The sequence below is a fragment of the Oreochromis niloticus genome, linkage group LG17 (assembly GCF_001858045.2).
Source record: "Oreochromis niloticus isolate F11D_XX linkage group LG17, O_niloticus_UMD_NMBU, whole genome shotgun sequence".
Lineage (NCBI taxonomy): Eukaryota > Metazoa > Chordata > Actinopteri > Cichliformes > Cichlidae > Oreochromis > Oreochromis niloticus.
Genome location: NC_031981.2, coordinates 9,625,784 through 9,651,401, shown reverse-complemented (window position 1 = coordinate 9,651,401; position 25,618 = coordinate 9,625,784). Strand labels below are relative to the sequence as shown.

Genomic DNA, 25,618 nt, shown 5'->3' with positions numbered 1-25,618 from the left:
GAAAATAGTGGTTAGGGAAGACTACACATCAGTGGTTTTTCTGTTTTTTCCGTTCGCTGTCCTGCAGCTCCTCAAGGATGGTGTTTCCTGTCAGGCAGTTCATGCTTTCTTAACTTGGTAATCATAATATTATTGTATTATTATTATTATCGAAAGGAGCCAGTTGAGGTGGTTCGGGCATCTGACAAGGATGCCTCCTGGGCGCCTCCTGGGTGAGGTGTTCCGGGCATGTCCCACCGGGAGGAGGCCCCGGGGCAGACCCACGACACGCTGGAGAGATTACATCTCTCGGCTGGCCTGGGAGCGCCTTGGTGTTCCCCCGGATAAGCTGGAGGAGGTGGCTGGGGAGAGGGAGGTCTGGGCTTCCCTGCTTAGGCTACTGCCCCCGCGACCCGGCCTCGGATAAAGCGGATGAAGATGGATGGATGGATGGATGGATATTATTATTATTATTATAGGGTCTACATTACAATATAAAGCCGCTTGAGGTGACTGTTGTTGTGATTTGGTGCTGTATAAATAAAATTGAATTGAATACAGAGAAAGAACACTCTTCTTGTGACACACTTAAAAGGTTCTGCTTTTGTGTCCAATCCGTTTTCATCCACCTCCAAGTCCCTCTTTTGTAAATGCTCAGCTTTCAGTTTCAGTTTCAGTTGCCTTTAAACGTTTGGACACCAGCTTCAGGTTGGTCTCGTGGAGGATCACCTGGGTCAGGTATTTTTCCCGTTTGATTTGTTCTTTAACAGCATACGGGACGTCAGGGATTATGTAGGCCAGGATGAACTTGGTAAAATAAACGATGTGCTGCGAAGACACACACAAAGAAGACGACACCTCCATTGACATGTTGTTAAATGATCTTTTTCTGACATGATCTGTTGATTTGGTTTATACTCACCTCTACAACAATTATAAAAGCCATTTTGGCAGCGATCACATGCCAGTAGAACATGTTGTATTCGTACTGTTTGGGGTGCCCGGGGGGAAACCGATAATCTCGATACCTGTAAGAGAAAAGTTTTTAGTAGTTTTCGTCAAACCTGCACTGATTTGCCACACATTTGTTTCTGCATTTCTCAGCTTTAATCTTTTTTTTTTTTATGACTGCAGAATATAATTTGTCTGTGCTTGATTTTAGGAGTGGAAGTCAGGCCACAGCTGCTTTTCATCCTTCTCCACTCTTTGGTTCGAGCTCAACAGTTTTCCAGCCGTTTCTGGAAAGTTTTGTAGCTCATTTGTGTTCACATGCTGGTAAAGCCCGTCTCGTCAACCTCCAGCATTCCTTGGTCCATTCCTCGGCTCTGATCTGGACTCCGTCTTTGCCCTGCTGAAACCAAACCCTGCCCCCATGCCTAATACCAAAATAGCTTTGGTCTGCATTCCTCTCTTGTCCTTAGTCTTTACTCCCTCCCTCAGCTTAGTCATTCTCCTTGCATTTTTCAAGGCTACAGATAAAACTTCTTTTCAGTAAATCTTATAACTGTGATTAAATCAGGTTGCCTTGCACGTACTTGCAGGGACTGTTTGCTATTTACTTGCATTTAAACATAAACACATATGTGTGCATAGGTTTCTGCATGTTTATGCATATATGATCTAACTAAGGTTAAATAAAAACTCACAGTCAACTCACTTAATTGAAACCTTTTTTTCCCAAGTTACATACATTCAAATACGCTCACTGGCCACTTCATTAAGTACATATTTTTGGACTCCTAATTAAGGTAAATATCTGATCAGCCAATAACCTGGCAGTAACTTACTGTATTTAGGCATATACACAATATCAAAACTCCCTGCTGAAGTTCAAAGTGAACATCAGGATGGAGAAGAAAGCTAATTTAAGTGGCTTTGAGTGGGATATGGTGTTTGGTGCCCAATGGGATGGTCAGAAACTGCTGATCTACTGGGATTTCCCCACACAACCATCTCTAGCTAGTTTAGAAGATGGTGTGAAGAAAATAAAATATTCAGTGAGCTGGAGGTCTCTGGAGAAAAAAGCACCTTTGATGTCAGAGGTGACCAGTCAGACTGCTTTAGTGTGCACAAACTAACGATATTGGAAAAACATTTCCTGGTCTGATGAGTCTCCATTTCTGCAGCAACATTTGGAGGGTACGATTATAATTGAGCGTAAACAACATGAAGGTATTGCTCCATCCTGCCTTTTGGTCAGTTTAGGGTGCTGGTGGTGTAACGATGTGGGAAATATCTTCTTGGGACACAGAGTGTCATTTAAATGTTACATCTTACCCAAATATTGTTGCTGTGGTCTCTTCTCATCATAACTAACCCTGTCACAAAGCTCAAGCAATCTCAAGCCTAAAAATGACAATAAATTCACTGTACTCAAATGGCCTCCACAGTTACCAGATCTAAATCCTATAATGCACCTTCATAGTGGAGTTGATCAAATCTGCTGTGTGATGTTCTTATGTCAAAATGGACTAACAAACAAAAAGTTTAAGCGCTTGCCCTTCCAGTCCACCTCGCACTGTCTAGAAAGTGTGGAAGCTAATTTTAAATGAAAATTGAACACAACACACAGAGATGATTCAGTCTTTGTACCTGCAAGTGGTTAGGTTGGGAGGCGTGTGGATATAGTCATCATCAACTGTTTGAAAATCGTTGGTACTGAATACCGACAGCGAGCTGTTGATGTAGCCCTTCATGGTGTTTTCAGTATTATTTCCGTAGGGGTACACTGAGAAAGACCAGTAGTAGACCAGCCGTGGGATCATGTCCGACGTGAAAGCAATGATCATGGCCTGTTGAAACAAACAAACATCAGGGCACAAAGTTAATGCAGAAAAAGCAGAAAGCTGGTTGTAAAAGTTAAAATGTGAGACTTTTCTTTTTGCACACGGTACAACGTTTTTCTTAGTTTTTGACAAACATATAGTCATTTTGAGCCTGCAGTTAATAACTGTGGTTCAGTGATAGTAGTTAACTAAACTGAAGGGCTGAGACTGTAATCGCCTGTAAAATGAGTTAAAAAAAACTAGTGCCTGGGTGTAATTATCAGCTTACATTTGTTACCACAGCCAGGATAGTGATGCCTTGAAGAATGGGCTGCCAGGCTCCTATGTGCTGTGCCTTCTCTGGCACAGCACGGCGAAACTGAGTGGTGAGTTTCCAAGCATCAACCCGAATTTCTATTATATTGTTGAGCAGCGCCAGGGCCGGAGCCAGAGGGAAGGAGGCCACAAACAGGGTCACAAAGCCAAATTGGATGACTGTAAGGAACAAGAGGTTTCCCAGTGCACCAGGTATTAATAAAATAATCGATTATTCTGTATATTCAGGTTCTGTTATCAACAACAGCATCTTACTTGCAGCTGCAAATATAACAGACAAAGTGCCAATAATGTATTGCCATCTCACCCATCTCAAGGTATTCATAGAACAGTCCTAATTTTGAGCTGGGTTGGAGCTGGTAGTCCTGCTCCCAGCGAGGAATCACTTTCTCCGTTGTCACATGGGCGCAGCGGCGATAAATTAAATTCTTCAACCACCTTGAAAGGATGAAAGAGATGGCGTAAAGTAACAGTAAGTAAGTATTGTTGCCTATTTATCTAATCGATTTGAATACTGTTGTAAGCGACTTATTGTGTTTACTGAGCTAAATCTTTCTGTGAAGTCTCGACCTTTGAAAAGACATCCCTTTGTCTAAATTTAAAGAGATGCTCATCCCAGTTAGCAATTTTCTGTTCATTAGAGGTTTATCAGCTGTCCAAATGGTTGACTTTTTAGTTCAAGCTTAAAATACATAATAGATAAAAATGTAGTTGACATATAGACCACATCAGCTCAAATGGGCTGGATTTAATTGAAAAGTTCGGAGAATTGTTTAGGAAAAAGTGGGTCCATTCACTTTTCAAGCAAATGTATGTATACAGTAAAAGGACAGCTTTTTAAAAGATGGCTAGTTAGCGTTCAACCTCATCTCAACAAAAACAGGTCCTAGATTCCGAGTCCTTACGGTATCAAGACCTCTTGGATGTTGTTCCAGATGGCTTTTCCACCCATGATGATTGCCAGCTGAGTCGTCAGCTCGATCAAACAACCACCCGGATCACACTGCAAATCGAAGACACACATTGAGAGCCATGGATATCTAGCTATTTACTTGGCTATGTAAAAACTTTATGGACTAATAGTACCTCCTCATTTCTGTATTTTCCCAAAAGATAAACAGGCTTTCCTGGATAGCCAACTGCTTTCCCCTTTGCAAAGGCGATGTAGAAACATGAGGAGTAATAGTTGACAAATTGAAAGAGGAACATCTTCAGAGTCAAGCTGTTCTCATAGTCCGTCTTGGTTCGTGGAAGCTCTGTTATTGTGTCGGATATGAAAGGACCGTGGATTAGGTTATTTTCCATTGAGGAAAGAGAGTACAGTTGGATGTTTAACTCACCGAAGTCTGTGATCCAGATGGCGACCCGCTCATATAGAGTATTGAGGATCATGATTACAACAAAGCTAATCAGTGATGCTGTGACAGAAGTGGCCATCTGAGGTGTCACATACTCCTTTATTGGCTCAGCAATTGTCAAGTTTGTATACCTCAGTTCACGAGAAAAAGTAAAGAAGACAGCCAGGCGGTATACAGTGATGGCCACAACAGATGCCAGGATCAACATTATCTAAAGGACAAAATCAGTAAAAAAAAATAATAAACAAAACAAAATTATTACAAATTCTTTCTGATAGTCAAGAGATGTGGAGAAAGACAGCTGGAATAACAGGATGCTTGAAAACATGTGGCGTCAAAGAGGAAACTGTTCCATGTACCCTAACTACTTTTATAGATCAATACTTCCTGCTGAATATTACATTGGTTAAAATGGACATTTTATTTTAAAGCAAAATGTGTTTTTTTGTGAACTGAAACCACATTATATAAATAATAGTATATAATTATTGTAAAAAGGAAGTAGTAAGTGAAATAGTTCCGTACATATCTTGCTGCAGCAAGAGTCCTGACAGGGACTAGAAAGAGAGAGCAGATTTCTCCTGTTTTGGCTTCCCTTCATTGGCTTCCTGTTAAATCCAGAATTGAATTCAAAATCCTGCTCCTCACATACAAGGTCTTTAATAATCAGGCCCCATCTTATCTTAATGACCTTGTAGTACCATATCACCCTATTAGAGCACTTCGCTCTCGCTCTGCAGGCCTACTTGTTGTTCCTAGAGTATTTAAAAGTAGAATGGGAGGCAGAGCCTTCAGTTTTCAGGCCCCTCTTCTGTGGAACCAGCTTCCAGTTTGGATTCGGGAGACAGACACTATCTCTACTTTTAAGATTAGGCTTAAAACGTTCCTTTTTGCTAAAGCATATAGTTAGGGCTGGACCAGGTGACCCTGAATCCTCCCTTAGTAATGCTGCAATAGACGTAGGCTGCCGGGGATTCCCATGATGCATTGAGATTTTCCTTTCCAGTCACCTTTCTCACTCACTATGTGTTAATAGACCTCTCTGCATTGAATCATACCTGTTATTAATCTCTGTCTCTCTTCACAGCATGTCTTTATCCTGTTTTCCTTCTCTCACCCCAACCGGTCGGAGCAGATGGCCCCGCCCCTCCCTGAGCCTGGTTCTGCCGGAGGTTTCTTCCTGTTAAAAGGGAGTTTTTCCTTCCCCCTCCCTTCCTTCCCCCTCATAGGGGGTCATATGATTGTTGGGTTTTCTCTGTATCTATTATTGTACGATCTACTGTACAATATAAAGCGCCTTGAGGCGACTGTTGTTGTGATTTGGCGCTATATAAATAAAATTGAATTGAATTGAATATCAGAACAAAATAAATTGGTTTGTAGAACAAACTTTCACTACAATAATTATTTTTTTTCTTTGTGACTTTATCAGTGTCTCACAGCACTGTGGAAGAATTTTGGCCTGCTCTTCTTTACAACATTGCTTCATTTCATTGAGATATGCGGACATTTGCTTGTTTACTGTTCTGTTCAACTCCTACCACTGCATTTCAATGAAGTTGAGGTCAGACTTTGTCTGGGACATTGCGACACCTTGATTCTTTGGTCCTGTGGTTGCAAAACAAGCCCAAATCATCACCCATCCACCGCCATGCTTCACAGTTGGTATGTGGTGTTTGTGTTGAAATGCTGTGTTTGGTTTTCTCCAAACAACTAATAGCTAATGAGCAGTTAATAGTGCATTTAACTAGCAGCACCTGGCTATATATTTAACCTCTTAATTCCTATAGAAACAATAGGGTTGTACATAGTTTTTTACATTTTGTACATAGGTTTTCTTTGTTTGGCTTACTTTCTGTTAAATAAATAATAATCATTTTAAGGCCTTCTAAGGATTAGACGTTTTTCATGCCATGCTGTTATGTAAAATAATAAAATTAAAAGAAGGGTATACCTTAAAAGGAGTTTATATATTGTTCTTACTATTCCTGTTGTGTATTTCTTCTTCTTTGTAAAAAAAAAAAAAAAAGTGTTTCCAAAATAGACACAAAAAAGACATTTAATTCATGACTCACCCAGAATATGACTGTTGTCATTCCTATCGACACACGGACACATCGTCCACAGGCTGTGTATGGCACGCTTTCCTTCACCTAAATAGCAGACATAAATAAAATGAAATTATGAACCTCAACAAGAATATTTGAAGAGGTGAAACTCACTGATGCAATGTAAACGGAGAAAATCAAAACTCAAGCTGAGATTAGCTGGAGAAAAAATATGTGGGATTTACCCCTGTAATGGGGTTTTTCCTCTCATGGATACATTTGGCTTCATATTCTGGGCGAGGTGGCTCTTCCTGTTCCAGGAACTCCACAGTGTCCCACTCGTACTCCAGCTCTGCCTGGTAGCGCTTCCAGAACTCTAGGAACAAAGTCACTGCACAAAGCGAAACAAACACAGGAAACAACAAGCCAGGCAGTTATAAGAGAAAGAAGCGCAATATAAATAGGGTGTTCTACTAATAATACCAAAGATGATGCTAAAGCAAACATAATAACAGAAGCTAAAATCTGGTAGAAACTGTATCAAACTTACCCCAGACTGACATGAAAACTGCAAACACTAACGTTCCAAAGTTATCAAATATGCAAAGATTCTAAAAAAAGAGAAAGAGATTAAATTTCAACGGCAGCTGCAGCTGTGTCACAAAGTAAAACAGCAGCCACACATTTCACTATGCAAATCTGGCAACAGTACTACCTACTGTGAGGTGAGCGCTGTGTTGCAAAGTATACTGAGCAACATTAAAGACAAGTAAAGATGCATTCAAATACAATAAAACAGAACTCACTTTCGAAGTGTTACAGGTGCTGTTTAATGTCCAGTATTGGCACGTGTCACACTGTGGACACATGACTATTTTTCCCCCAATATCAGGGTCGCACACTTCTTTGCTGCAGCATTTCAAAGACACAAGACAGACCATTAAAGAGAATTTTTAAAAAAAATATTTAAAATCATTAAACAGAAATAAATTGTTTGTAGTACCTCCAGGTGCTGGTGTCCCGGGTATAGTACCCGTAGATGAAACAGCCGATCCCAACAACAGCAGCCCAAGTGAGCATTCTCGTGTAGAAACCCAACCAGGCAAAGTAGATGCCAATCTTCTCACCATAGTAGTGCCTGTCAATAAACATAATTAGAGTCATTAATAATTACTACTAATTTTTCTTGAACAAACTGAGAAGACCATTTTTTATGCACAGAAAAAAAATTTACCGTATGAGGTCAAGCGGTTGCATCTTGTAGAAGCTTTTGGGATGAGCCCATTCTTCATAGAGCAGGTATCTTTCATTGGGACACTCTGGTTCTTGGGACTTGACATTGAACCGACACTGCCATGACGAGCAGTGAAGCCATTAACATATCATAGTACAGCTCTGCTAAACAAGACAATACGCTGTATGCAAAATAAAGCAGAAAATGTTATGACTTACATCGTGGATGGGATAGGCCGCTTTGTAAACTCCACCGTCCAGCAGTTTGGTGATGCCAAACTTCTTTATGTTTCCTCGTATTTCATAGGGGGCTCGGCTCAGGATGTAATACGCCTAAGAAAAGAAAAAGAGTCAAAAAGTTATTATTCTACTATTTTATAATACATTCAGTTTGTCAATGATTTTTTTCTGCATAGACAACAATCTCTGTCAATCTAAAAGGAGTTCTTGACTTTTTCAAATCAAATAAAAAACTATAAGATAATTATATAATTTCTAACAATGGATATATGTTATTTTATTTAAATGAGTGTCTCAAGTGTTCTAAGTTTGGAATCATCACTTTGGAAAAATAAACTAATGAGGAATTGTCCAGTTGCATGCAGTTCTTTCCGTACTGCAGTTGGGAAAAAACTGGATTTAACAGAGCAGCCTGTGCCTCTGACCTATATTAATTGACCTCTTTGCATTCAATCATTAGTTATTGTTTATCTCTGGCTCTCTTCCACAGTGTGTGTCTTTTGTCCTTTCTCCCTCCTCTAACCCCCAACCAGCAGATGACTCCTCCTCCTTGAGCTTGGAGGTTTCTTCCTATTAAAAGGGAGTTCTTCAGTCCCACTGTCGTCAAGTGCTTGCTCAAAGGGGGTCATCTGATTGTTGGGGTTTCTCTGTATTATTGTAGGGTCTTTACCTTACAATATAAAGCACCCTCAGGTGTTGTGATTTGGTGCAATATAAATTCAGTTTAATTGAATTAAATTTCCTTTCACTGGTCACCAGAGCAGATCACCTTCCTCCACCTCTACTCCAACATCCTCCTCTGTCACACAAACCCTCTGCATGTCCTTCTTCTCTATGGTTTGCTCTTTTCCTCCTAGCTCCATCTTCAACTTTGTACAATATGTCCACTATCCCTCCAAATGCAGAAACCATCTTCCACTCTAGTTTTGTCTCCAAACTGTTCAATTCTATTCGAGTACTCATTTCTAATCCTGACCATTCTGGTCACTCCAATGAAAATCTGAACATCTTTAACTCTGTTACCTCCAGCTCCACCTCCTGTATTTTTGGAAGTGCCATAGTCCTCAAACTGTGCTTCTGTCACAAATCACCCCTGACCCTCTTCTTCACTTGCCTTGTGCACTGCCTGTTGCCTTGGATGCTTGGACCCAGGTATTTAAATTCATGTACATTTAATATCTGCACTCTTAAGACTTTCTCAGTCGCACATGTATTCAGTCTTAGCTCTACTGATATTCATCCCTCTTGTATCCGGTGCGTACCTCCACCTCTCCGGAGTCTCTTCCACCTGTTTCCTTACATACCACTTCAAAATAAATTGTTATGACAGCAAACCATTCTTAGATCATTCACCTAGGAGCATAAAAGTTTTTGTTCTTGGTCCAAACTTGCATTTTCCAGTCCTGCTAACTTTTTCTCCACTATTTTAATGTGCGATTTATGAAAGTATATGTAATATGTTGTACATAAGACTTCAACCACAAATTCATGGAAAAAGTTACATAAAAACGGTTAGGAACCCCCCACCCCCCAAATGCCTGGTATACACATTAATCTGATGAAGTTTGACACCTCTCACTAGTAAAATAGGACATTTTAAGATGACTATTATTTCAAATATAGTTCCTTTAAAATTAAGACATTTTAAGGCTGTCTGTGAACCCTGACTTAATAATTTTAACATGAAATCCATAAATCCATTGAGATATTTATGTGTAGGGAGAGCTGTAGGCAGCCTGAACTTATGGCAGCTACATGGAACAACCTACCATCCTGCTCCTCATCGATGGAGTGAAGAAGTGATCTTTGTCCTTGATACAGAAGAGATCTTGTCGATTCTTCTCAAAGGGGGCGGTGAAGAACTCGGACTCCTTACTGATCAGTTTCTCATCGGGATAGAAGTGCTTGGTGATGCAGGAGAAAAAGCGCCACGGGGAGGGGCGGGCCGACATGTCGTTGGACTGTATGGGAAGCTTGATATGCAGGACCTCGGCATAGGTGCACAGCACATCCCATGGCATGTGAACTTTCAAAAACACGAGTTTTTCATCTAAAACCTGCAAACAAAGAGAGAATTCAGTTAAAGTAAGAGATGGGGACAGAAACAGTATCTTACAGGCAAGGACATCCACTTACAGATTGTGTGGCCTCCAACTCCATGCCCATCTTCATCAGGTTGTCCTCAAAGCATTCTCGCCGGTTCTAAAGAATAAGACAATAAAAAATAAATATCCAATGCAAATTAATCGCTGGATACAGCAGATACTTTCATGGCCCCTTTAGTTGACTGATTTATTTATTTATTATTCAAAAAGATGTACTAAAAACTCGATATAATACTGTAATACTGCATCATGTTGCTCTCCTGGTGCAGGAACTGCGCTCTGTCTTTGGTGTGCTCATTTGGTGAATAATTTGGGATCGCTAAATTGTCACATTCAGCACCTCATGGACACTTTCAAGGAACTGTTAACGAAGCATAGCTAAAAATAGCTTTAGTCTTTGTTACTGCTAACATTGTTAGCAGAAAGATTACTCATTGAGAAACAGGAAATACCACAATTGCATGCGATGTATATAGACAATCATAATAATTCCATTTAACCAACAACATGTGAAAGAACCACGCCTTCCCAGCAGTCAGAGCAGAATAAGGTTAAGCAACCTGTGTTTGACCAAAGTTATGCTCTGGAACAACAAAGTTAAGGGAGTGAATTCTAGAGACTCTCCGCTTGCTGGATTTTTTATGAACATAATGTTTCCTCAGTTCTAACAGACTTATGAAATTTGATTTCCTGTCATGTGCTAAACAAGGGATCAAAATAGGGAAGATATCAAGATATGCTACAGATTCCAAACAGGAAAGCTCCCAGTAAGCTGCTACAGAGCTAAAGGGGTTGATTAGACAAATGTTAAAGGGAGACAATAAATGCAAGGAGTAATGTAGCAAGTGGAAACAAGGGAAGTAGAACTAAACATAAAGTGCAAGTGACAAGACTATCAAAATGAAAGAGGAAGCAACTAAATACAGAGACAATGACCCTGACATCTGAACCTGACACAGGACGGAAATGCTAAAAAAAAACAAACTCGAGACTAAACCAAATAACCTAAAGCAGAATAGTAACTGAAATCAGCATTAACGGAAACACAAACCTAAGACTCAAGATATTCAGGAACGAGTCAATCAAGAATAAACAGTCAAACTAAGAAACAAACGTAACATTAACGAATAGAGAGGAAAGCAGGACAGGACTGTGATACTTCCAATAATTTTATAGGCAAATCTTTTCCAAGGAACTCAGTAAAACTGGCTGATCAGCTTTTACGGACGTGGAGCTGGGTTACAGCTGTATACACCCACTGCCTGTATTCACAGCTCTCATCTCAATCAAGTGGAAAACATGTGGCACTTCTTTTCTAACAACGACATATTAATTTCCAAGCATTATATTATATATAAACCTGACTGTAAACCTGTTGTGAAAGAGGACAAACAAGCCTGGATATGCCAGTTCATCCTTCAGTCTAATACTAATAACAGAAACCAGACCAGGAAGAGTTGTGGTGGTTTAACATTTTTGCACCACAAAATCTAAAAACATAAATTAAAAATTACTCATGACCAAAAAGATCTGTTCTGATGGTGAACTTTGAGCATCTAATTGAAAAAATGATGCTCTTCATTTGCTCTCTCAAGGAATTTAGCCAGGAGCAGCACCTCACAGTCAGAATCTAATGCTTCATATCCTGGATAATGAATATTTACAGACAGGCGAATAATATGAAGCCACAGACTGACAGACTAATCCAAGTGCAAACAAAAACTCCATTTACAAATAAGAAACAGACTCTGCCATTTGTATGAGTAATAAATCAAACACTGAGAAAATTTTGGCTATATACATTCGCATGTATGCACTCTGTGTATACGTTATGATGTTAGATTATTCTATTAGAAGAATGTCGTTATATAACTCATTGGGATAAATAAAATGCAGTCAGATCTTAATTTTAAAATGAAAGCATTCAGATAAAACCTATTGGGAATCGAACCAGAGAGTCACTGGTGAAAAGAATAGACGCTCAGAGATAAAATGTCAATACTAACACTCTAAATCTAACATCATAACTACACTCTATGGATTCTGAATGCTGGCATAGCAGGCTGTTTGCAGTCCCCGAGCCTTTAGCACCACTGATCACACCGGTCTTATATGACAGGTTGTTGAACTAGGTTGGCATCACTTTTCTTAAATGGTTTTCATTATATTCTGACACACACTTCAGAATATCATTAATAGCTAAATATTCTCACTAGAAGCACTTTGGTCCAACTCTGTCTTATATCTGCTACTCTCCTGGCCATCTACTTAAGAGCTTTAAAGGCATCTCATATATTACTATGTTGACGATGACAACCTTAACATTACCATTAACAGTTGGATAACTTTAAATGTCCTCCATTGCTCCTTGCAATTCTTTTTCACCCTGACAGCTTCTTGAAGGTCAGTAATCACACTGACATAACAGCTAGGCTTGCCCGCACTCACACGTCACCTCTATTCTTGCTTCCCTTCATCAGCTTCCAGTGAAATTTAAAATTGATTTTATCATTTTATTAATGGGATATAAAGACCCGTATATCCAGGCTGCCACATACATACCAGAAACCACCGTGTTTTACAAAGAACTATGCAAATTAAACTTTTTATTACTATAATGTCATCTCTCTGCTATGCACTATTTACTCCACTTAACACCGTTTACAGTACACCCAGTACCTTTGGATTTAATGGCATGGTGCGTTTTACTAAAATGCTCAATAAGGTTAAAAGAAAAACAAGCTTACCTTGCGTCTCTGGAAGACATGCCTCTTCTCATACTCCTTCTTGTCCTCATCTTCATACGCCAGGACAAAGTCAATCCTCCTTACACCATCATTGAAGAACAGGGAGTCTGGTTTGTCATTAAACTCTACCTGAGGGGAAAAACAAGGCTCAGTGGGTAAATCTACAGGATGAAACTCATACTCCTCTTCCTCCATAGTGTCATACTTGTTGAACATAATCACAAGTAAATGTCCAGCTTGGAGACAGTCGCAGCAGAAACAATGTTAACGCTGACCTGGACCTGCCTATTCAACGTGTAACGTAGGTCAACAAACACTGTAACGCCCTGCTCTCCTCTCCCTCCCCCTCTCTCACCACACAGTCCGACCCACTAAGTTTCAGTAAAGCTCATAATATTATGTTAGGGGTTTAATGTTACTTCATTGTCTGTTGACTCACCTCTTGTGCTTTAATTACATTTCCTCCTTCTTTGATAGAGTGATAAGTTGGTAAAAACTCCTCTGGGTATACTGCAAAGAAAGAAAGAAAGAAGAAGATTGCATATATAAATAGGAATGCAAATGCAAACATGAAAAAAAAAACAGACATACAGTTTTGGACAGAGGTTTGCATAAACTTATCATGGGCATGAATATCAGGAAATATGGGGCTTCTTGGACCAATACTTAAAACAACAGGAAAATTGAAGGAATTCTGAAAATCTAAATGTCACAGACCTGGGTCAGTGGCCAAGTGTTTTGAATTTAGTTTTTTCATTTTTGATTTCATCGTGGTTCATGACTATTAGGGGTTTGGTTTCTGTTTTGTATTACTAGAGCTTTAGTTCTTCTGGCTTTGTGATTTCTAGTTCTTAGGTTTAATTCTGCCCTCGTGTTTATTCTCGTTCCCCTGTCGGTCGTGTCTCATGTCATTCCTGTCCCTGTACTCCGTGTTCCCTCTGTTCAGTATCAAGTCTGTGTCTCTGTACCTGTCCTGGTCCCACGTCTCCTGTCTAGTCATCTCTGTCCTTATGTTCCCTCTGTACCGTATCTCTCTGAGTCCGTGTCTGTGCGTACATGGCGTATTTCCTGTTTTATTTTGATAGTCTGTCTCCTGTGCCAGTGTATCTAGTTATGCTTTCCCTCGTCTCATTATGTCTGATTTGTCCCAGCTGTGTTCCTTGAGCGTCTGTCCGCCTCGTAGCTGCTGCAGGATTGTTGTCATTTTCTGTGGCTAGCGTTGAGCGCTGGCTAGGGAGCTGCAGTCGAGGGGGTCGAAGCAAGGAGCGGCGCTGATTTTGAACTTTGGAGAAGGCTTGGTTTTGACTCTGATTTGCGGATTGGATTACGGATTTTGGCGGTTGGCATAAACTGGTGTGTGACTGGACTGGAATGGCAACTCAGGTAAATGACGATGATGACATGGATTTAGGAGATTGGACACCGGTTAGTGGGAAAGGGGCAAGGAGAGGGAGAAGAGGTAGGGAGGATGAAAGTGTCATAGGAACTCAGGGCAGCAAACGAAGTTTGGAGGGGAATAGTTCGGATGATGGGATTGTTATCCGGAAAAGGATTGTCAGAGAAGAGTTTAAAATAATATTGAAATTTAGGCCGGAGGATGAAGGGGTGCAACTTAGCCCGATAGTTTTGTCAAGAGAGCTGAGAAAGAAGTTTGGAGAGGTAATGTTAGCCAAAGTACTTAGAGATGGGAATTTGTTGATAATCGTTAAGACGGAAGAACAGAAAAATAAAGTGTTACTTACTGAGGGCATCTGCAGAAAGGCAGTGAGAGAGAGGAAGGTGTTGGGGGAGTCTAAAGTGGTGCGAGGGGTAATCACGGACATTCCAATAGAGGAAGATTTAGAAAAAATTAGACGTAGTATTTCTGGCAGTGAGGTCAGTGGGATCAAAAGACTGATGAGAACGGTTGATGGGGAAAGAGTTGACAGTGTGACTGTAATGCTGGAGTTCCAAGAACCGGTACTTCCTGGAAGAGTTAAAATAGGGTGCATGAGTTTTCCTGTACGGCCGTACGTTCCCCCTCCCCTCAGGTGTTACAAATGCCAGAGGTATGGACACGTCGCAGCGGTGTGCAAGGGGAAACAGAGGTGCCCAAAGTGTGGGGGTGAACACAGGTATGATGCATGTGACAGTGTACAGGATAAAGGTTGTAACTGTGATGGGCAACACAGGGTGACATATGGGGGATGTGCAGTTAGGAGGGCAGCTGTGGAAATAGAGCAAGTTAAAGCAGTACAAAACATAAGTTATGCAGAAGCGGTCAAGAAAGTGAAAAAGGCAACAGATGGGAAAGGACCGGTTCAACAACTTTCAAAGGTTGACCGACAACAGATTGATGAAACCCCTCCAGCAATCACAGTGGAGAGGATGATTTTGTTCCTTGCATATGCAATAAATTGTACAGACCAAGTTAAACACAAAACAGAGAAGATTAAAATAATTGTTAGAGGGGCTGAGAAATTTTTTGGTGTAAAAGCTATTTCCTGGGAGCAAGTTCATAAGAGACTGGGGGGAGATGAGAAGGCAGGAGGACCAGGAGAGAGGACAGTCTGATAGTTATACAGTGGAATGCTAGAAGTTTAATAAGAAATGGTCAAGAATTTAAGGGATTTATTGAGAAACCACATGTTATCTGTATTCAGGAAACTTGGCTCAGTCCAAATTTGGATTTTGTTATTAAAGGGTATGAGGGTATTCCGAGGGATAGAAGGGAGGGCAGAGGTGGAGGGTGTGTTATATTTGTCAAACAAGGAGTTCAGTATAGAGTGGTGGGAGAAGGTACACAGCTGGAGTATATTGTAGTTGAAACTTGGTCAAAAACTGGAAGCATAAAGGTAGTAAACTTTTATAACCCATGTAAAAGACTGTCACTGGAAGTAATGGAAGAACTTGGGGGGCACTTAGGGGGGAAAGTAATTTGGTGTGGGGATTTCAATACTCATAGCACATTATGGGGAGGGTTCAATGATCAAAATGGAGCAGTAATTGAAGAATTAATGGAAGTTAAAAACTTGGTTTGCCTAAATGATGGAAGCAGTACAAGGGTCAACAGTAGGGATGGGACAGAATCATCACTTGATCTTACATTGGTGTCAGATTCTTTGGCGGGTATTTGTTCATGGCAGGTAATTAAAGAGACAACGGTGGGGAGTGACCATTATCCGGTACAGACTGAGATAGCAATGAATGTGGAGAGGTATGATACAGGAGGTGTGCACAAATGGTGTTTTGGATCTGCAGATTGGGAGACGTTTGAACAAGTTAGTGATATGGAGATGCAGCAAATTGATATGAATGTTATTGTTGATGATCTAAATTCATCTGTGTGTGGTGCACTTCTGGTAGCGGCGAACCAGACTATAAAGCTGACGAGAGGCAAGAACAGGAAGATTGTACCCCGGTGGACAAAGGAATGTGATGAAGCGATTAGGTGCAGGAATAAAGCTTTTAGGGTGTTAAAAAGGAATCACAATTATCAGAATTTCATTGAATATAAAAAATCACAAGCTATTGTAAGAAGAACCATTAAAACTGCAAAGAGGGACAGTTGGAGGAGCTTTTGTAGTTCTGTGGGGAGAGAGACAGATATTGGTAAGGTGTGGTCAATGATCAGAAGGATGAATGGCATTACAAGGAAATGTGGGTATCCAGTATTGAGTGAAGGGGAAGTCACAGCGGTGAAAGAAGAAGACAAGGCACATATGATGGCAAAAACTTTTGTTAAAATCCATAGCTCAAGTAATATTAGTGAAGAAGGTCAAAGGGGAAGAGAAATTACACTAGCAGAGAACAGGGAGATACTGCAGCAAGTTGACGACACAAATGTTTCATTGAATATGCCATTTACAAAGACTGAATTGAACTTGGGAAATTTAACCTTTCAGCACCTGGAAAGGATCAGATTTGTTACACGATGATAAGTCACTTGAGCGACTCGGCTAAAGAAGTTTTACTAGAACTGTATAATAGAGTTTGGGAGGGAGGGAAGTTGCCACAAAGCTGGAAGGAGGCAGTGATAATGCCAATACGTAAACCAGGGAAAGACGATACGAAACCAGGAAACTACAGACCAATAGCATTAACATCCAACATCTGCAAAATAATGGAGAGAATGATAAATGAAAGATTAGTGTTCTATGTAGAAAAGAAAGGATATTTGGCTCAGTATCAGAGTGGTTTTAGAAGAGGGAGGGGAACGATGGATCCAGCTTTATTCAAGTTCAAGTTCAAGTTCAAGTTGGCTTTTATTGTCACTTCAGCTATATACAGTTGTACACAGTGAGGCGAAACAGCGTTCCTCCAGAGCCAAGGTGCTACATGCAACATAAATTTACAATGTTGCATGTTTATGTTTAGAACATGAGATAAGGACGGCACAAGTGAATAAGGAGAGTGTGCTGGCGGTCTTTTTTGATATAGAGAAAGCGTATGATATGATGTGGAGGGAAGGTCTATTAATAAAAATGAGGGAAATGGGTATAAATGGTCGAATGTTCGACGGTTAGACTTTTTGGTGAAGAAAGTACAGGGGGCGATTGCAGAAATAGAACAGTGGTCGTATAAATGGGGGTTTAAATTCTCAGTTGATAAGACTAAGTTGATGGTTTTTACAAGAAAGAGAGGTGGGGTTGACGTCAGGGTCAGATTATATGGACGGGAATTGGAAAGGGTAAAACAATTTAAATTTTGGGGGTTGTGGTTTGATGAAAGGGTGACATGGACTATACATATTCAGAAAATAATAGACAGGTGCAAGAAAGTGTTGAATGTAATGAGGTGCTTAGTGGGAATTGACTGGGGGGCTGATAGGAAATCTTTAGTATATAATTCTGCTGCCAGAACAAGTCTTCATAAGTTGGATAGTATCCAATATCAAGCGTTAAGACTTTGCTCAGGTGCATTCAAAACAACATCTGCAGCAGCACTACAGGTTGAAATGGGGGAAATGCCATTACAAATAAGAAGAGAGCAACTGACATTGAATTACTGGGCAAGTTTACAAGGACATGGTCACGATCATCCAACGAAAACTGTTTTCCAACCATGCTGGGAAAAAGAGAAAATGCAATTAAAGAGCTTTGGGTGGACAGTTTGACAGAAAGCAGCTGAACTTAATCTGGACAAGGTAAACATAAGTCAAACAGTACCGTTGCCTACAATACCACCATGGATGCTCCCTGACGCAGTAGTAGATTTCACATTGTTAAAGAAAAAGACCAAGGAGAGGGGTTTTATTTTAAATTCGCATACAGTGCAGGAATATATTAATCAGTATTATAGTTATGTCAAAATCTACACAGATGCATCAAAGAATACAGCCAACCAAAGTGGGATAGCCTTTATAGTTCCTGAATTTAATATCAAGGTGGGAAAAGGATCAGTGATGATTTGTCAGTATACACAGGTGAAATGGTTTCCATATTGTTAGCAGTCCAGTGGATTGAGGAAAAGACACCACTAAGATCTGTGGTATGCTCAGACTCGAGCTCATCACTGGCCAGCTTGCAAGACAGCCACTCAGACTGCAGACCTGACATTCTGATTGAGCTCCAGCAAACATTGTTCAGACTTGTTATGATGGGGCTTGTGGTCACATTCTTATGGGTACCAGCGCATCATGGAGTTAAAGGAAATGAAATGGCAGATAGGACAGCAAAAGTCTCAACAAGGAGACCGATGATAGCTATGGCTATTAGTGTGAGTAGGACGGAGCTCAAGAGCAGAATACGACACAAAATGAAGGAAAGGTGGCAAAAGCAATGGGAGGAGGAGAGGAAAGGGCAATGGTTGTACAACATCCAAAGGGAAGTGGGGGAAATGAGAAGTACAGGACGAAACAGGAGAGAGGAGATGATTATATCTCGACTGAGATTTGGACACACTGGCTTAAATAGCACATTATTTTTAATAGGTAAACACTGTACAGGGGAGTGTGACTGCAGTAGGGAACAGGAAACAATAGAACATGTTTTATTGCATTGTCAGAAGTATGATATGGAGAGGAGACAGCTGATCAAAAAGCTGGACGATATGAAAGTGAAGTTGGACTTGTTTGATTTATTTCGCGTGAGCTCTTTGAGTGAAAGTTATCAGGCTGTATTTTGGTTTTTAAGACAGACCCATTTGTTCGGAAGAATTTGAATATTTTCTTTTCTTTTAATTAATTAATTAATTAGTTTAATTATTTATTTTTTGTCATTTCGGTCCACACCAGTTGGTGGCGGTAATGCACCATTTTGCTGTTTGCCAACCGCCAATAAACCCTATATACAGTGGGGCAAAAAAGTATTTAGTCAGCCACCGATTGTGCAAGTGCCCCCACCTAAAATGATGACAGAGGCCAGTAATTTGCACCAGAGGTACACGTCAACTGTGAGAGACAGAATGTGAAAAAAAAATCCATGAATACACATGGTAGGATTTGTAAAGAATTTATCCGTAAATCAGGGTGGCAAATAAGTATTTGGTCGATAACAAAAATACAACTCAATACTTTGTAACATAACCTTTGTTGGCAATAACAGAGGTCAAACGTTTACTGTAGGTCTTTACCAGGTTTGCACACACAGTAGCTGGTATTTTGGCCCATTCCTCCATGCAGATCTTCTCGAGAGCAGTGATGTTTTGGGGCTGTCGCCGAGCAACACGGACTTTCAACTCCCGCCACAGATTTTCTATGGGGTTGAGGTCTGGAGACTGGCTAGGCCACTCCAGGACTTTCAAATGCTTCTTACGGAGCCACTCCTTTGTTGCCCGGGCGGTGTGTTTTGGATCATTGTCATGTTGGAAGACCCAGCCGCGTTTCATCTTCAAAGTTCTCACTGATGGAAGGAGGTTTTGGCTCAAAATCTCACGATACATGGCCCCATTCATTCTGTCCTTAACACGGATCAGCGCTCCTGTCCCCTTGGCAGAAAAACAGCCCCATAGCATGATGTTTCCACCCCCATGCTTCACAGTAGGTATGGTGTTCTTGGGATGCAACTCAGTATTCTTCGTCCTCCAAACACGACGAGTTGAGTTTATACCAAAAAGTTCTACTTTGGTTTCATCTGACCACATGACATTCTTCCAATCCTCTGCTGTATCATTCATGTGCTCTCTGGCAAACTTCAGACGGGCCTGGACATGCACTGGCTTCAGCAACGGAACACGTCTGGCACTGCGGGATCTGATTCCCTGCCGTTTTAGTGTGTTACTGATGGTGACCTTTGTTACTTTGGTCCCAGCTCTCTGCAGGTCATTCACCAGGTCCCCCCGTGTGGTTCTGGGATCTTTGCTCACCGTTCTCATGATCATTTTGACCCCACGGGATGAGATCTTGCGTGGAGCCCCAGATCGTGGGAGATTATCAGTGGTCTTGTATGTCTTCCATTTTCTGATGATTGCTCCCACAGTTGATTTTTTCACACCAAGCTGCTTGCCTATTGTAGATTCACTCTTCCCAGCCTGGTGCAGGTCTACAATACTTTTCCTGGTGTCCTTCGAGAGCTCTTTGGTCTTGGCCATGGCGGAGTTTGGAGTCTGACTGTTTGAGGCTGTGGACAGGTGTCTTTTATACAGATGATAAGTTCGAACAGGTGCCATTCATACAGGTAACGAGTGGGGGACAGAAAAGCGTCTTACAGAAGACGTTACAGGTCTGTGGGAGCCAGAGATTTTCCATGTTTGAGGTGACCAAATACTTATTTGCCACCCTGATTTACGGATAAATTCTTTACAAATCCTACCATGTGTATTCATGGATTTTTTTTCACATTCTGTCTCTCACAGTTGATGTGTACCTCTGGTGCAAATTACTGGCCTCTGTCATCATTTTAGGTGGGGGCACTTGCACAATCGGTGGCTGACTAAATACTTTTTTGCCCCACTGTAGAAGAAGAAGAAGCTGTGTTCCTTCCTGCTTCCTAATCCTCACTTCGTGCTGTGTTTTCAACCCTCATTTTCCTGTAAATTTCCTCGCTCTTGGTTCTGGTTTGTTTCCTCAGGTTTTCTAGTTTTAGGTTTCAGTGCCCAGTTTAGTGCCTAGTCCTGTATTTGTGATTTGAGTTTGTTGGTGATGTTATTTCTATGAAGAGTTTTCCCAGCAATAAACCTGCGCTCTGAGTTTAACTCACTAGCCTTGACACTAAGGAGGAAAACTGTCATTGTCACTAATTGTCACAACTTTGGAAAGACATTTCTAATTAATTGCAGATTCCAAGATCATCAGTTCAAACAATTGTTAGACGTAAGTACAAGTTATTGAGATGTGTCACCACTTTGCCAAGTTCTGGAATAAGACCCAAACTGTTGCCCTCAGATGAAAAAAAAATTTGTTAGGATTTTCAGGAGAACATACAAACCACCAAGGCTAAACACTGCTTTGAACTGGAAACTGCTGGAACTCCACAGTAAAGTCTGTTTTGCACTGCCGTTGACTGAGAGGAGGTTCAAGGTCAACTGAAATTTGCAGCTGCCCACATAAACCAGATTACTTCTGGCGAAAGGTTTTATGGTCAGAAGGGGAAAAGTTGTATAGCCATGACAGCAATGACAACAGGTGTGCTTGGAAGAGTAAAGGTGAGGCTTTCAAACCTAAGAACACTGAACATGCTCTGGGGGCTGTTATGCTGCCAGCGTGCATTACAAAAAGTGGATGGAACAATGACAAAGGAGGACTACCCCCAAATTCTTTAACTTCACCTCAAATCTGTGGCTGGATTATTGAAACACTTGGGTGTTCCAACAGGATAATGACTCCAAACAAATGCAGTAGCCTGTTTTTGAAATGGATAAAGCAGGCTAACATCAAGCTTCCCATAGCCTCAAACCTTTTGAAAATTTGTGGGCTGGATACATGCCGTGAAACCAACAATTTTAAATGAATTCTAGCAAATATGCCAAGAAGTGTAGTCAAATATATATATATGTGTAATTTTCATCATGTGTAACCAGTTCTTGTTTTTTTTAAAGCCATTAAATATGTATGCTGTAAAATCATTTCAGTCAGATAATTCACTGAAAGCCTGAAATTATCCATGTCCAGCCAAACATCCAAATGTCCATGATTAAGTGGATGCAAACTACATACTGCAGAAGATGCATTACTAGCAGATTATATAGATTTTATATTGTAGCTTTTTTTTCCCAGAACAGACTTGTACAGAGAATGTACTAATTTCAGTTGCATTTATAGCACAAAAGTTATTCTGCTACTATTTCTCTTTTAGTCTTTTATTTGCAGTTTGACCTGCATCTCATGTTTGTCCTAATACATATCTTTGTCAGCCACGACAGAGAGGATGAGTGTGCCTGTATGCCTGCTGGGGCATGCACACAAAAACAGAGACGGGTGTTTATATGTCTGCGAGGAGATTTTGATTTCATTGGAGTTCCACAAGATAAAATCATGGGAGGGTGCAGCTGTGAAGGCAATGACAAATATGGACAGAAAGCTCTTTTACAGCGTTGTCATATGGTCATAAACCTGTTATGAAAGGGCTGATGCTCATTTACAACTTTAGCAGAGTAGCGCTTTATGATTTACAGTTCAGAATGGTCCTCATATATCTCTATATCCGAACTCTCTGTCACTCCAGTGTCTGAAACAGGCCGTTTTGGGTCTCGTCCCTTTAAGTTATCTTCGACCAACAGGTGGGTGGGGACAGCCAGGACTGTGTGAGGGGATTCCCCTTAAAGTAGAATTAAACAAACATAAAAAACAGAATAAAAGTGTGTGCCCTAAGCTTTTGACTCATAGGGACTGGATGCACATATGCTGACCTAATTTTGTGAGACTTTTGGCCATGTTTAATGTGACTATCTCTCATAGTACAGCAAAAATGTGCCAGAGAATAAGGAAAAGCATGTGTGCCCTTTAAACTAAATGTGTCTAAAATATCAGTTTAGCCCATAAACTAGTTAAATTATGCTCTCTAATAGTTGTGCATATATGTTTATGCATATACTACTGATTATAACAGTTCTGTATAGTTAAGTACAGTACAGTAACATATAGTTACACTGAGTTAAGGTCCTACAGTACAAATGGTTTAGTCACCTAAGGTAAACAAAGCAAAAGGTAAGATCCCATATATTATATTAAGAAGGTATCTGCTTATAGGAGCTTATTGTTGATCGAAATATGCATCAGTAGGCTGAAAGAGCAGTTATTCTTGTACGTTTTTTCTGGCATTCCCCACTTTAGAGCCCAGAAACAGCTCACATACTCCACCCAACCACTTTTTCAGATGCTGTAGAAAACAACCTAGGTTCATTTTTAATGAAATCAGTGAACTCTTGTTTGTTTTGCCTACAAAATGACTCAACTGAGCTTCATTCCATATTTAATTCCAGCTTTTTATTCCCCACCAGTCTACAGCATTCTTAAGGACTACTGACCCACTTTTCTTTAACCTTTGTTTTCCACTGAGTTATAGCTAATGCTCTAGCTCTGCAGTGCTCACTGAAGCACCACAGACTGCTTTTCACTTCCTTAAACATAACACTCTCTCGCTGATTTATTGCTTGCACAAAACTTCCTACTCACCACAATTGTTCTATAAATCCCCTGATACAAAATAGAAATTCCGCTGCTCAACATACATACATTCTCACCACAGACTACGTCAAAACAAGAAAATACACATTAAAATAACACTGCAGCCTCTCTCATTTGCCTCATAAATCTTTTGTCCCTTATTTCGAAAAAACAGATGACCTAAAAATCTAATATGGGAAGTCTTGCAGTGTTTCCATATAAAGCGGAAAAGAAAACTAACTGGAGACAGATGTTGTTTTCATAACACAGGCCATAGTAACATGCTGAGGGAGCGTGAGGAAGAATCACTGCTCTTAAAATCAACAATTTCTCCTTTGAAAGTCTTCAAGCAGGCTCACGGTCTGACTTCTGTACTACAAAGTCATCCCACAAAGTCGGTTAGTGCAGTGACATAACATACAGCCCGGGTTTTAAGCAGTTCAGGCAGATACACATTCATCTGAAATCGTCAGTCACCGAACACAAACACTGTTACAGGACCACTGCAACCATAACTGATTCAGAAAGTGTGAGTCATTTGAAAAGCATGCCACTGAAATCTTTTATTTTGTCAGAAACCACTAACCCAGTCGCAGGCTACTTCCTTCCTCAGAGTACATCCGACACATCAGTATACAAAAAAGAAAAAAGAAAAAAAAGGCACACGTAACAATGAGAGGAAAAGGGATTATTCCTTAAAAGAAAGAAACTTTGTGGTGCTTAGTTACGTGACCTTAAAGCGTACATAATAATAATTTTGAAGGCCGTAGATGGTTTAAAAAAAAAAGTCTCTTACAAAATGGCAGGAGTTTCCTTTCTGCATCGAGCTCAGGGGGGGGGTTCACAACAGATAAGAATTGAGCACCAGCTCTATTACAAGTCAGGACACGAATGTGGCTGTATGCTTTACACACAAATAAATAAATAACTAATTATTGGTTTTCATGAAAAGTGCTTAAACCAGATTTTCTCATCTTTGTTTGATCGGTTCAGTAAAACAGGTACATCCAGTGCACACCTTCAGCAACTGTGTCAAGCCTGGACTGAGATCAAACGTCAGGTTTACTGAAGCACAAAAAAGAAAGCTGGGTAAGAAGCCAAAGTGACTGACACTACCTCAACCACAGCCAGTGTGACCATTTTACATTTGACGTTCATTAAGACTACTTTGTTGGTGAATGCACTGACCACCACAGTCCTGTAAATGATTCTAATGAAACGAAGCCTCCATTAGACTAGAGTGCCTTTACAGTGAGATGCTCTTTATGATCTATTTTATGATCTTATCTTATGATCTATTGTCTAAGACATCAGTGAACAAAGGGAGAAAAAAAACATCTCATCGACAGGTCTGTGTCACTTTAGATGAGACAGACATGATATAGATTTCACAGAAACACTGCAGCAGAATCAACTCTGGGTACAGAGATGAAGACCAGCCCAGGAGACATTCTGTTCAGCAGCGGAGTTATTGTTTCGGTTTGCAGAGTCAGGAACGTGAAAAATCCAAACAACAAAAGCTCGCTGAGAGGTGTGTTTCTGTGTTATCTAGGAATACCGAGAAACTATAGTCATTTGTAATCTTAGGTTCTAGGAGATTTCTGTATTGTACACCACACCTCCACTGGTGCGCAATTGTCTCTCCGCACATGCCCATTCCTGATCAATCTGTAACACTGCACACCGTCATCTATCCTTGAGCAACACTGTATTTGCGCCATAATGGGACTACCACATTATAGAGTAAAAAGTAAATATCTTAACTATACCGGAGTGCAGAATACATAAGAGAAAGGGGACTTTGTTTAAAGGAGTTACAATAGTAATAATTTCTCCACTACAGAGTAGCAAAGGATGAGTAGGTGGTTCCCGGAGATAACGTGGCCTGAGAATATCGACAGCTGCCTCGATAAGGACCCACAGCATCACGAGGATAAAACCCAGACCGAGTCCGCGCTCCGGAATAGCATGCAGACAACTGTTGCAAAAGACCATGTTCTCTCACCAACTTCCTCCTCTATCATGCCCAGCTCTATATCCCCCTCCATGTCGGACTCCATCTCGAGGATGTCGTGGTCGCTTATAGTCCTGCCGACAGCTCCAGTGTCATCACTTCACAAACAAAAAGTTAAAAAAAAAACAACTATACAACCAGAAACCAACTAGCGTGCTGGTTCTCACTGTGATTTCAAGGCACAGCCTCCGCGCATTCTTGGTTCAGTTCACAGCGTTGGATCAGTGAAGTTTTTATGCAGCGACTTGTACGAGTGTGAAACGGGTGGGGC

General features: G+C 40.6%; 1 protein-coding gene across 1 annotated transcript; it reads right to left on the bottom strand.

Annotated features, from left to right (window-relative positions):
- Positions 1-504: 504 nt before the first annotated feature.
- ano6 (anoctamin 6) lies at positions 505-25,618 on the bottom strand. The gene is made up of 20 exons (XM_005451704.4): positions 25,339-25,618; positions 13,251-13,321; positions 12,812-12,940; positions 10,096-10,161; positions 9,729-10,016; positions 7,939-8,052; positions 7,721-7,836; positions 7,490-7,624; positions 7,293-7,395; positions 7,037-7,097; positions 6,732-6,877; positions 6,514-6,591; positions 4,421-4,649; positions 4,167-4,336; positions 3,986-4,083; positions 3,388-3,518; positions 3,034-3,239; positions 2,572-2,771; positions 902-1,007; positions 505-807 (listed from the first exon to the last, which is right to left on the bottom strand). Exons 1-20 carry the CDS (start codon positions 25,391-25,393, stop codon positions 634-636), a joined length of 2,676 nt encoding a protein of 891 aa, XP_005451761.1. The 5' UTR covers positions 25,394-25,618; the 3' UTR covers positions 505-633.